This window comes from Dama dama, chromosome 24, assembly GCF_033118175.1.
Source record: "Dama dama isolate Ldn47 chromosome 24, ASM3311817v1, whole genome shotgun sequence".
In the NCBI taxonomy this organism is placed as follows: Eukaryota; Metazoa; Chordata; class Mammalia; order Artiodactyla; family Cervidae; genus Dama; species Dama dama.
In genome coordinates this window covers 37,842,178-37,856,457 of record NC_083704.1, presented here as the reverse complement: position 1 = coordinate 37,856,457, position 14,280 = coordinate 37,842,178, and the positions used below count along the sequence as shown (strand labels likewise).

General features: G+C 39.7%; 1 protein-coding gene and 1 pseudogene across 1 annotated transcript in view; one reads left to right on the top strand and one right to left on the bottom strand.

Annotated features, from left to right (window-relative positions):
• LOC133046165 (ladinin-1-like) overlaps positions 1 to 4,629 on the bottom strand; it is a 77,025-nt pseudogene extending 72,396 nt beyond the window's left edge.
• TAFA1 (TAFA chemokine like family member 1) overlaps positions 1 to 14,280 on the top strand; it is a 514,464-nt gene that overhangs the window by 409,039 nt on the left and 91,145 nt on the right. Inside the window, exon 2 of the mRNA XM_061129166.1 lies at positions 4,653 to 4,793. Coding sequence (XP_060985149.1) covers positions 4,653 to 4,793 — 141 coding nt within the window. The remainder of the gene's footprint in view (positions 1 to 4,652; positions 4,794 to 14,280) is intronic.

Below are 14,280 nucleotides of genomic sequence, written 5' to 3'. Positions count from 1 at the left end.
TCCTGGGAGGTTCACAGTTAATGTAGGTAAAGTGCCAAGGACCACACCCAAATCAGAGCTTGCTGAAGTGTAGTGAGCACGGAGCTGACAGGGAACAGAATTCAGTCATCTACAACAGGGCTTCCCTGGCGGCTCAGATGGTAAAGAATCTGCCTGCAATGCAGGAGACCCAGGTTTGATCCCTGGGTTGGGAAGATCCCCTGGAGAAGGAAATGGCAACCCACTCCAGTACTCTTGCCTGGAGAATAGCCATGGACAGGGGAGCCTGGTGGGCTACAGTCCACGGGGTCACAGAAGAGTCAGACATGACTTAGTGACTAAACCACCACCACAACAGGGCAGTGAGAATTGGCTCTGGGCTTCCAGTGGCCACCTCCTTGTCCACATTATCAAACTCGGTCAGTAATTCAGATGATCTGGCTTGTCTGCCACCCTGCTAGCTTGGCTCTAAATGAAACGAGATTCAAGCTATGCCCTGGGAGCTTTCATATGCCTTGTGCCATCTGCAATCAAAAATGTTGCTCCAATCTTACATTAAAGGTAAGTGGTGACTTTAGAATTAGTGGTATTTTCATGAAGTATAAAACTAGTTATTAGTGACTTGACTGGGGGCACTTGTTGCTGACAATTACAAGCTGAAGTGACATGATTGCAAGTGTTGATGTTAAAGAGTGAACTGTGCCTCTAGCCCTGCTCTTTCATTAACTGTCATCCAGTGATGGGCAGGTGGTGAGACGGAAATACTCTTCTCATCATCCAAGTTCAAGCCTGCTTACTTCCTGCTTAGAATTCTGCAGTGGCCTCTTGTTTCTTCTTCTTTGCCCTCTCTGACCCCTCCTGAATGGGGTCAAAGAGTGGACACGGTGTCGCTCAAGAGCAGTATCCAGATCACATCTTTTCTTAGCTTCATAGTCACGTTGTACCTCATTGCGATGCCGAATCACCCCAAGGCTGCTCTCTGGAGAGGGAAATCCTCTTCTGTTCAGTCCTGTTTCAAGTGCTCAGTTCCATCTGTTCCAACATTTAAAATATTGTCCCAGGTATTTAAAATACCCTGACTCTCCTTAGAGATATGGCTAATTCTAGGACTAGGACAGGAAATATACACAATGAGGCAGGATCATAACATAGGGCCAGGAAGAAAGGAAGTGTTTTCAAAAAGAAGAAGGAGGCAAATCAACTAGAAAAGCTCATAATGGCCAAATCTGGACCATTTTGATCAACAAAATAAATAGCATAGTATTGGATTATAACCTAAAGGATAAATAAATAACAATGAGCCATGAACCCATACTGATATGATTAATTCATCAATCAATTAATATAAATAATTTGCTGATATAAATAATAATTAAGTGGGAGAGAACTGACCTATATTCCTTGTAGAAGAATTTCCAAAAATTGTAATGGATACTGCAACCCCACAGAGATGGAGACAGAGCATAAATAACTCTCCATTCTCCAAGGATGGGCTGTAGTCAGTGACATCCTTCCAAAGAGGACACCATAGAGTGGAGAAGGAGTGTAACTTTATGGTAGAGAAATCCGACAAGTACTGGATCAACCATGTGATCAAGGTCAACATCAAGAGTAATAAGTCATGCTGGTGATATGAACTCTTGATTTGATGTCATGAGAATGGTACTGTACCTCCATGATCCTCCCCCAAAAACACATAACAGTTTAATCATGAGAAAGCCATCAGACAACTCTCATTTCAGGGATATTTTATAAACAAAACAAAACAAAAAAAACACAGCTCAAAACTCTCCAGGTTCTCAAAAAGGAAAGAATGTCTGAGAAACTGTCATAACCAATAGGAACCTAAAGAGATAAGATAACTAAAATTAATGTGGGATCCTGGAAGTGTCCTGGCATAGAAAAAGACATTAGGCAAAACCTAAGAAAATCTGAATAAAGCCTAGACTTTAGCTAATAACACTGTATCAATATTTGTTCATTAATTGTAACAAGCGTAGTATACTAATATGTGATGTTAATATTAAGGGCCTAAAACTAGGAAATATGTAGTTAGAGTGTGGGATATATGGGAACTCACTATACTTTCTTCATAAATTTTCTGTCCTATGTCATCCTATGATTAAACATTTGTTTTAACATCATGTCCCAACCTCTCACATTAGCAAAATGCTTCCCCTCCATCATCCCCTGCTGAAGCCCTACCTTTCAACTCAACTTCAGTAGCCTTCCTAATTCCTTAAAAAGGAATGGGTGTCCCTTTCCATCTGTGTCCAGAGAACTCGATACTTATTGTGTTGATTTTCATTAATTTACTTATTCTTTCATTCATTCAACAAATAGTTATGGATTACCCACACCAGCTATTGACTATAGTGCTGTGGCAAGACAAGCAACAACCTTGACTCTGACCAAGCTTACAGTTTTGTGGTTACAGTCGTGCAAGCAAATGTGTAGAGTTCTAAGAGACTGAAAAATGGTGGAGATTAGGGAATGTCTCTAAGGATCTGACCTTGGTAATCAGTCTATGCATTTGACGTGTGCGTGGTGGATGGAGGAATGGGAAGATGGGAGAGAGTATTCTGGGAGAAAACCTATTTGCACCGTTCCTGAGGCAGAAAGGAGGGGAGCATTCCCAAAGAAATATAACATCAGTGTGACTGGATAGTCCCACCATAGGCACCATATATGAACTCAACTATGTGTCAGGCTCAGGGCTAACATGTGTTACCTTGGTTCATTCTTACATAACTCTGTGACGCAAGGTTATTTTGATTTGTACTTTACAGATATTTGTACTTTATAGATAATGAAACTGAGGGACTTCAACAGTGACAGAGCTGAGATTGAGGCTAAAACAGGTTTGTTGGAAAGCTCAAACTCTTTCATCCTATGGAGGAAGACACAATTCATCTGCTTAAGTCGGAGATTTTCTGTTTGGTTGTTTTTGGCTGTTCATTACTCTGTGGGATGTTTCTACTGGTGGTGAGCAGGACTACCCTTCGTTGCAGGGTGCGGGCTCCTCACTGTGACGCCTCTCTCGTGGCGGGGCGCCGACTCTGAGCACGCGGGCTTCCGGAGCTGTGTGTGCCTGTGAGCAGCGCGGCTTGTGCGCGCTAGAGCGCAGGCTCAGTATTGGTAGTTTTGGTGCTTCGCCTTAGCTGCTCCGTGACATGTGGGATCTTCCAGGACCACAGATGGAACCCATGATACCCGCATGGGCAGGCAGATTCTTAACAACTGGACCACCAGGGAAGTCCAGTCAGAGACTCTTGTGATTGTTCCCTTCATATTATACCAGGGTTTCTTGGCACTATTGACCTTTGGATCAGAGAATTCTTTGTTGTGGGGTCTGTTCTGTGTACTGTGGGATGTTTAGGGGTATCCCTGGCTTCTACCCACTAGATGTCATTAGCTCTCACCCTCTACCTGTAATGACAATGAAAAGTGTCTTCAGACTTTGCCACATTTCATTGACAGCAAAGGCAAATAGCAAAATAATCCCATTCCCCACCTGCATTGCAAGCCCCCCAGTTGCACTGTTTCAGATTGGGATGGAGTTGTGTTTAAATTCTTCCCTTCCTCCTGTCGTCCCTCCCTCTGTTCCTTTGTTTCAGTGTTTCTTAAGTGCCCAGCATGTGCAGGCTGGATACACATCCTGAAGAGTTTAGAACACAGTAACCTGTAGACAGTGGTTGCCTAACAAATGCTTGAGGAATTACTGCCAACTGAGTCCTAAAAGCCTAAATGCCTAAGTGTTATGGACAAATGAAAAACATTCTTCCTGAATGCAAAACTTGACGTTGGTGAAATAAATCCCAGGTTTCTGATCACTTGGAGTACCTCTTATGTCCCTGGAGAACTGGCTTAGCTGGTATCCGTCGGGCTGAAAAGATCCACTTGAATTTCACTGGCCTTTAGACAGACCCAGCAGAGCACCTGTTAAGAACCTAGCAGAGAGTGGCATACGTTAGGTCGCCAGTAAATGCTGATGAGAGCATGGCTGATCTGTAATAATTAAGTGAAGCCATATGCCTTAGTCTGTAGTTTGAGATTCCATGTGAAGCACATACTGATTTTCTTTTTCTGTCACTTTTGGGTGAGATCTGGATCGGGGAAATGACTCTTCAACTAGATTTTCTATACAACTCCCTTGAGAGTGAGTGGGTGCTAGGAGGGAAAGCTCGTTTCAGGGCAGTTTTCTTGCCACTTCAGGTTCTATATTACTGGAGTGTCAGTTTCTGGTCATTAGTCGGAGCTCAGAGAATTCTAAACACAAAGATAATGCAGGAGTGAGCTCTCCAAATGCATTTAAATCTCATAGCATCTTTATTGTGTGTTTTCTCCGGGCATTCACTGTTCCACTGCCTCTGCATACATACAGCCGAGAAGAGTTGCCTCTTGAGGGCTCTTGGTTGTTGCTCCTTGTTGCATTTAAAATGTTGTGCCCTGATGCCTGTCTTCTCCCAGATGATGTGACACATCCCTTGTATGCAGTCTTGTACACATGTATAGATACATGTTGTAGGAGAGAATCCCATAGTAACTCCACTTTATGGAAACCCTTCCCTTTACGTTTTTCACTCTCCCAACCCTTCCACTCACACATGCACATACCTGAATGGCCACTGAATGATCTCTAATCAGCATCCCGCTTCTTTCTCTCTCGCCAGAAGGAGGGACATGTGAAGTGATTGCTGCGCACAGATGTTGTAATAAAAACCGCATTGAGGAGCGGTCGCAAACAGTCAAGTGTTCCTGTCTACCTGGGAAAGTGGCTGGAACGACAAGAAACCGACCTTCCTGTGTCGATGGTAAGTAGCTGGTTTCACTCCTCTCTCTATGGGTTCATCTGTGTCGTTGTGGTGTATAATATATATATTTTGTTTCATCTAAATATGGTTCAGGGTAATAAAGAAGGTGCCTCTACAGTTCTGCAGAGTTGGACAAATACCAGCCCTTTGCATAGAGTTTGAATTCTTGTTTCTCTGGCTTTAGGTTTTTCAAATAGCTGTATTTGAATGTGTGTTAGAGAAGATAAGGTGAAGGAATTTCTTCAAGTCTATGAGTTTGAGGGTCCAGCTCATTTTAGAATTGATTTTGGATCGAGTTTATGTATAATGATGATGATCAATGTAGTAAAGATAGTAATATCTGACAGTCATTCAATCTGTATTTAATGAGCATTTACTATATCCCAGGCACTGATCTAGGGCTTCATATATATTCAGGAACAGATAGATGTTCCCTGAGAGTTCACCATTTACCATGCCCTGTCCTAAACATTTCTCATGCATTATTTTATTTACTCATCCTAACAATACCATCTTTCTAATCTCTTACTATGTAACAATTTACATTCCCCCCGAAGTTAGCAGTTTTAAGCAGCAGACACTATCTCACAATTTCCATAGGTCAGGAATTCAGCTTGGCTGGGTGGTCCTGGTTTGGGGTCCCTTCCGTGGTTGCAGCCAAGATCTGAGGACTCGACTGATGCTGGAGGATGGTTTTAAGACGGCTCTTCACAGAGCTATGAGCAGGTGGCCTCTGTTCCCTTCTGAAGGAAGCTAGGTGTCCTCACACCATAGTGGCTGGCTTCCTGCAGAGTGAGTGACCCAGGAGAACAATGTAAAAGCCACAATGTGACTATGATAGAGCCTCAGAAGTTATCCTTTATTCTTTCCACAATATCCTATGGGTTATATGAGTCAACCCTATCTGTCTAGCATGGAAGTGGACGAAAAAGGCTTGAAAACCTGAAGGCAAGGACCACCAGGGTAGATACACTCTCCCTGCCTTTTTAAACATGAAGGAAACTGAGACTTAGAATGGTTCATTAATGTTCCATTGGCCCCATGATTGGTAAGCTGTAGCTCTGCTAACTCTTGAGATGAAACTAACTGACTCTAATACCCAGTCTTGACCACCATCTGTAAACAATGTTATATGCCTGTCAAACAGAGAGTCCACAGTTCAAAGGGATAATAGATATCTCTCCCCATCTTTATCTTTCATCATTTTAGAGCCAGATGTGAGTTGACGTTCAAAATCTTCAGTAAGGAAATCAGGACTCAGAGAAGTGACTCACTTGCTCTGGTCATAGAGCAGGAATTTTAAGCTAAACCTCTTGACTTAGGGTCCATGGTCCTCTAGATATAGATGGAGAAAGATAACCTTCTAGATTGGCTCATGTTGTGTTTTTTCATTGTGAATCATTAGGTGGTTAGAAAGGAAACACTCACACACAAACTAGACCAAGAAAGGCAAAAGTTATTTTTTAAGAAAACAGAGAAGACCTGGGGAGCTTGGTTATAGGAAATTCAGCCAAATGTCATGGGATTCATAAGCTCTTTAGGCAGCTTCCATCTTATTTTCTTTGTTTTGATCTTTCTTTCCCTCATTCTCTTCTGTGTAGACTGGTTCCTTCAAGGATTTTATCTTTTGCTCTCCCATAACTTAGGGATTGGTATAAAGCTTTTAATTTTTTGGTACCAACTCTGATCTCACTTAGCATCATGGTATACAACAAGTATATTTGACTCACTTCCTGTATCTTAAATGCCATCTCCAAAAAGACTAAATACGATTGACCTGGCTTGGGTCACATGTTATCCTTTGCCCAATCAGCCACAGCCAGAGGGACAAGCTCTTGGGGCATTCTTTACCACAGGAAGGTCAAGCTTTTTTTTTTTTTAGAAGATGTGAAAAGGTTCGATTTAGGAATGTACTGTGATCTGTAGTTCTCAATTAGGGCAATTCTCAGGAGCCATTTGACAATGTCTGGAGAAAATTTTGGTGAAGATATCTGTTACAACCAGAAGAGTGCTACCAGCATCTGGTATGTACAAGCCAGGAAGCTGCTCACCAACTTACCATGCTCAGGACAGCTCCCACAGCAAAGGATTATCATGCCACCAGTGTCGGTGGGGCTGCGGTTGAGAGACTTACACTATGACTTTTTAGTTATTCTAGGTCACAGTCAGTACTATAAGGCACCTCCACTGCAGGGAAAGCAGGCAGCTAGACCAGAAAAGCCATTGCATCCTCTTAGAGGAGGAAACTCTTGGCCCCTGAAGCCAATAAACATTATAAAACCATGATTTCTCGTCTTCTCTGCCAAAGAAAGCAGTGAGTCTCTTAATTATAAATCTCCATTTTGTTTCCAGTTCCTTTTTTTTATCACGAATTACCTAGAAATAGAATTGCCTTCTGGATCTGAATGGAGAACTTAGGGACCAGTGAACTGTCTGTGCTGACACAGGGGGAACTGGCGTTTGGCTCTAAGTTTCTCTGAGAAGTTAAGCCACATATCGGTAACTTCTGTTTCTCAGAACAAGTCTGTCTGACTTTGGAAACTTGGAGCCCTTTAGTGTGGTAGGTTTAGGCAAGAGAGCTGTTAGTGTCTATCATCTGAGCAGAAGTCAGTGAAGTACAGCATATTCTATAGCCTCACACTCATTGTTTCTAATTTCCAAAGCATCCTACTTCTCAAAAATCTTGGAATCCATTGGCCTGTGTAGTAAAAAGTGTCTGTGTTACTTTGATCAAAACTCTTTTAAGGCCTGTATCTCTACATGCAAATTGAATAGGAAGTGCGTATATAAAGGAACAATTCCAGTGTAGTTATTAAGACCATAAACTATGAAATTAGACACGAGCGGAATCCCAGCTGTACCAGTTGCTAATGGGATGATCTTGGCCCAGTCATGTTGCTTCCTAACCTGTTTCCTCATCTGTCAATGGGAATAATGATTGTTTCTGCTTCATGAGGTTGTGGTGAGAACTAAGGAAATCATACGTATAATGTGCTTTGTCTAATGTCTGGTTCTCCTCAAGTGCTCCTTAAATGATGGTATCAGTTTTCTGTCTTACTGACAAGTGTGGGTAATGCTTAGAAATAGACATTATTTTCTGAAGTTTCATTTCATAGTAATTCAATACAATGGCATTTTAGCCACTATATTTTCTTGGAACTGCTTCTAAGTGTTTATACTGGATATATCACTAATGATGGTCTGTCTTCTCCTGAAATGTATATTCATTATAAGAATTTTGAAAACTACAGTACATCCATACATTAAAATCACCCATAATATTATTGCTTTGTAAGAAAATAAGTATACCTTCTTTGAGGCTGAATCAATTAAAAGAAACTCACAAAGTAGATATTTTATTGAACTAAAATGTTATAGTACTATTTGATTGACAGCTTGTTTCTATTAATATATTGGGTTGGCCAAAATAGTCGTTGGGCTTTTCCATAAGAAAATGAACATTTTGGCCAACTCAATATGATGAACATTTTCCAACTTAAAACATACTCTTAAAAAAACATTATTGTTAATAGCTACACAGAATTTCAGGGTAGGATGTACCACCATTTATCTAACTATCATTCCACTTTGGCATATTTATGATGTTTCATGCATTTCCCGTCTCATCCTACAAATGGATAGAAACGAGTTTCTCTCCATGACAACAGTTGACAATCCAGATACCACATTTGTCCTAAACATATTTTGTTCTACATAGTGCATTTCCCAGGGTAAGTGTTCCAATTGCTGTTATTTGCTTTCCTCTGAAATTGCAGGTCAGTTGCCTTTTTTGCAGTGTTTCCAAAAACAGAGGCACAGCTTGATTTTTCAAAATGCTTATATTGGATTGTTTGAAGATTCACAATCTGAGACCAGATTATTTTAAATGGGGCATACATTTAGCAGTATAATCTTAGCAACGCATTGAAAAGTATAATACATGATATTTGGAGAGATATTTAAGGAGTGGACTTTTAATTTAAAAGTGATATTCTGTTGCCTAATAATACCAAAATACCAAAAATACACACTCAACAACCTAAATTTTGGCATAGCCTTTTGCAAACATTTTAGAAAGCATTATACAATTGGATGTGTGCTCAGCACTATTCTGAGAGAATATAGCTTGTTACACTAGAATTCACATTATGTTGTGTTTTTATTAATTATTCTATAACTCAAAGTAAATGGAGAGGACCCCTTGCTCAAGATCTTTGGTTGAGATCAACTAAAAATGCAGTCTTTCCATAATCTCCAATTATTTTCCAGAGACTAAATTTAGAATACAATAAATAAGATGATGATGGAAGAAGCATAATTATTTATTTAAGAGAAGAATTTTTCCAAGCAGATGATGTAAAAAAAAAAATTTCTAGGAGACCTGTGAAGTTGTATTTTATTATTCTGATTGATGTATAGTGGCATAAAAAGAGTATCAACATTTTAAAAATAATTGACTATAAATAAGAAAAATGATAACAATAATAAAAAGAGTGGCTAACATTTTCTTGAAGGCTTACCATGTACCACTTTTCCAAGTCCTTCAAATCTGTTTATTCAGTTCCAACCCCAGCCCCATAAGGTGTAACCTTCGATTATTTCGGTTTTACTCACCAGGAAATTGAGGCCCAGAAACTGAGTGACTTGCTCAAAATCTTACAGCCACAGTGGCAGAGCCAGAAGATCCACCCGGGCTATCTGACTCCAAGGGCCCCGTTTAGCAAGCATAGGCAAACCACAATCTAACAAACACATGGTCCATTCCAAAGGCTTTCTTGCAGAATGCCAAAATATTTGAGTGAGAAGAGACAGAAAGTCCAACTATGACAGATACTTACAGAAACATTTAGAACTTTGGGCAATACTTTCCCCTTCCCTTTCTGTGTCTTTGAAATGGTTGATTGATTACCCTTCCTAAGGTCATTGTCATCGAACAGTTAGAAGCATTTGTGTAAATAATGGCTTCAGTTTTGTAGAATGATTGAAGTGTCATTGTTTTGGGCAGTGGCAGGGGGTAGGGGTGGGATAAAATGACTGTTTGATGGGAAAATTGTCATGCAGTTGTCTCTATTTTGTATTTTATTTTCATGTAGTTTATGTTTCTAACTTAGACAAATATGTGGAAAGTATCATTGTAACTACTGCTTAGTGAGGACTTTTCATTCACTGTGAAGTTTTAGTGTCAATATAAGTAAGAAAAATCTCCATAATAAGTTGATAGGCCTTCCTTTCTCATTCCTTGTAACTTATGACCATTTCAGTAACTGATTTCTAGCCAATTTTACCTGGTATTCTTGTCTTCTTATACTGGGATTACCAGCCAGAGATAGCAGGAAGAAGAGACTGCCTCACATCATAAAACTTTCTAACTTTCTCAGATACAGAAACCCCAGATTATTTTGTTTTTAACCATTAGTGTACAGTTAATATGATGAAAAAGGCATCATACTCCTGGCTGTTTTCTTAAAGAGAATCTTCCAAAATATATCACTACATTTTGTTCCCAGCTTATCACGACCAAGTTTCCAAGGTGAAAGCAAAAGAAACAAAATGAAAGATACACAAAGACTCAGACCCAGGAAAAGAAACAGAATTACAGGAAAGGAGGCCCACAGTCAGTGAACTAGAGGGACATACAACGAACAGAGGGGCCTGGGAAAGAGGAACCAGGGAAGAAGGGATAAAAGAGAGACAGAAGACAATGGATGCCTGGAAGGAATATTAAAACATCTATCCTTGAAATTACTTCATTCATTTTTCCAAACAACTTATTTGTATTGTCTCACAGTACATAACTAATTTTAACAAAATAAAGTGTTATTTGGCAGATTGAAACTTTATTTTTTTTTTTTCAAATTGTATTATTTGAGATTCCAGGAGCAGAATCTCTCTAAAACTTGCTTCTGAAGATTGCTCCTTTGGAAAATACATAATAAAATTTTCTTGACAACACGCCATTGTATTCCCATCATGAATAGATAGATCAGAGAACTGAGGTACATTTGAAATTCAGTAACAATTTTCTGTAGAATAGCATGAAATGTGTACGAGAAATATTCCATATTATAGCCCCTTCTTAGCCTTCTAAAACATGATAGCATGTTAAAGGCCTGAGAAGCTCTGCAGACCAGGAACCTGTAGAACTTCAGTCCAGTATTCCCTAAACATATTTGACCATAGAACCTTCTTCTATGTAACACTTGTTTATATCCTGCAGACCCAATGTTCCATGAAATGGAACCACGTTGGGGCCATGTTGGTATTAGACTGTTTAGACTGTGTTTTTGTTTTTGTTTCCAGGAAAGTGTTTTAGGTCTTCCAAGACCAGTCGATAAATCCTTTGCCCATAACTCAGTGTGTTTCCAAAGACTGGCTTTTCCAAAGACCAAACGGTGCACAACAGGTCTTGGTAGTAATGTGGTTTATCACATTTCAGTGACATGTCAGGCTCAACTTAGGTTTGGAAAGCATCTAGAGAACTTCCAGGGAAATGTGGTATGAAAAACCTTAAGCTCTTGTTTTTATTCACACATATTAAATATTTTAGGGGACAGAGAAGATGACCTGTTTTGGTTCTGCCATTTGTTAGTCAACATACACACATAACAGAAGACCGAAATAATGAATTGCTATGGTGGACTAAGGCCATACACCACAGTAGCTGTCTATGGTCCCTTCATTACAATCTCTGTTTAAAGTTTTTCTCACTCTTTCAAAGCAGACTCTGACTTGTTCAATAGACAGAAGTCTGAGTTCAACTGGTTTCTTCATGAGCTGTTGCTGAAAGGAGATTCTGTTGTTCTTGTTAGAAGAAGGTCTTTTATAGCATCATTAGTAAAACTCTTGCATTTCCAAGCATGATTTCTGAATTATGTAAATTTTCTTTTGCTCTGCTCCTTGGCACCTATTCCTGCCCAGGTAGGTAAGGAATTCAAGTCTACATTAGTCAGAGCAATGAGAGGAAGGGCATACAAGAGTTGACAGGGTTTTTAGACCATCTAATAAAAGTGCTGTCCCTCTATTTGTTCCTTGTCAGGATAAAGAGAAGGGTATTCAGTTTTCAGATAGTCCCATACCTCTAAGTGTGGGTGTCACTTTTCATTTTTTAGTTTAAAGCCATAGGTTCCAACTCTGAGAGCCCACTGGCAGAAACTACTGTCAGACCTGTTCCTTGGGTCCTTGGCTAAACAGTGGGAAAATTGACTTTGCTTGCTCTTTGATGGAACACCCCAATTCCCAGAGGATTCACCACTCCCTCTTACACACCAGGCTCTGACACATTGATATTGCTTACCTGATCCCTGAACACAGTGGAATGTATGGTTCCTGGCTCACGGAGCCATTTTCCTAATATTCTAAAGCTAATAAGCATGCCACTTGTTGTAAGAAATTTGCTCTTTCATATAAAAGTACTAACCTCATGTAAATTCAAATGTTGTTTAGCTGCTAAGTTGTGTCCAACTCTTTTGAACCCCATGGACTATAGCCCACCAAGATCCCTCTGTCCATGAGATTTCCCAGGCAAGAATACTGGAGTGGGTTGCCATTTCCTTCTCCAGGGGATCTTCCCAAGTCAGGAATTGAACCTACATCTCCTGCATTGGCACACAGATTCTTTACCACTGAGTCACCAGGAAAGCACCGTAAATGGAAATACATGTGTCCAAAAACAGCGAAGAAAGGATAAAAATAAGAATAGTCCTCCTCCTTTCTTTTTCCACTAATTCTCTCACACCTTAATTGCCAGAGGGAAGCATCATTTACCAGATTTCTGTGCATTCTTACAGATAATATCTATGCACATGTAGGCTTATGGATATACACATGAAACTCAATAAATCAAAATGGTGTCACATTATTTTAAAAAATGGTCTTAACCTTTTCATTTTTAACATAAGACAGTATCTTAAATACTTCACTATTTCCATAAAAGAATAGTTAGTAAACATGGAAAAAATGCTTAAACTCACTCAAGAGAAGAAATGTAAATTAAACTCTGAAATGTAATGTTTCAGCAGTCAGTTATATGCAGAGATGAAAGGTTTAGTAATATGCAGTATTAAGGAGGGAAGAGAGAAAAGTTACATATAAATTATACTCAGTGATAAACAGCTTACAAACGCAACTAGTTAGCCACTTTCCTTTATTTGGTTCACTGAAAAGGAGGAAGATAAATAGGAAATTTTCTAATGAGACTGGATGTTTGGGGAACATAATACAAATCGCATGCATTATAACTCCTTGCCTTAACTTTATTTAGCCACAGTTCTTAGACATATAATTTACCACGTTTCCTTAATAGGATTGGGTTCATGAATCTAGATATCACCTAAGAAATCTCAGGATTTTGATGTCCTTTCCAGAGAGAAAACGAAATATGAAAGTATATTTAGTGCATATTTCTTGTTGTTCAGTTGCTAAGTCATGTCATTCTTTGTGACTCCGTGGACTGCAACACGCCAGTTCTCCTTGTCCTTCACTGTCTCCCAGAGTTTGCTCAAAACCTTGTCCACTGAGTTGGTGATGCAATCTAACCATCTTATCCTCTGCCAACCTTTTCTCTTTTTGCCTTCAATCTTTCCCAGCATCAGGGTCTTTTCCATGAGTCAGCTCTTCCTATCAGGTGCCAAAGTATTGGAGCTTCAGGATCAGTCCTTCCAATGAAAAGTCAAGGTTGATTTCCTTTAGGACTGACTGGTTTGATCTCCTTGCTGTCCAAGGAACTCTCAAGATTCTTCTTCAGCACCACAGTTCAAGAGCATCGGTTCTTTGGCCCTCAACCTTCTTTATGGTCCAACTCTCACATCCGTAGATGACTATTGGAAAAACTGTAGCTTTGACTGTACAGACTTTGGTTGGCAAAGTGATGTCTCTGCTTTTTAATACATTAAGTTTGTCATAGCTTTCCTTCCAAGGAGCAAGTGTCTTTTAATTCTGTGGCTGCAGTCACTGTCCACAGTGCATTTAGAGCCCAAGAAAATAAAATCTGTCACAGTTTCCACTTTTTCCCTTTCTATTTGCCATACTTGCACCTAGATATAGTAAGTCCTATTGTAAAGCCCATCTATGTAGCCACTTGAGAAACATAAAACTCTCTGCACAAACATTTGTCAGAGTGTGTAAGTTGGGGCATGCATGTGTGTGTGTGTGTGTGTGTGTAATTATGATGCAACATATCCCAAATCATTGTCAGTTATCTAGCTGGAATATGCTTGGTTACAAAGAATTCCAAAATCATTAATAAGAAAATTTTTCTAACATAGCTCCAAAGTCATTGGTTTTCATTTATCTACAATGAGCTCAGGTGTTTTCAAAGACCTGTTCTTGTCTGATATGAGAGCACCTTTAATCAATTCTTTTTTTTTAGAAAGGGGGAAAAAATGTTCTAAATCTATGGAGTCAGGTCCTCATCCCTCTAGCTTGGCTCCAGTCAAGATAAGCTAAGATTTCAGGGTCCTGTGTTATTAATGTGCTGTCCATATGAATA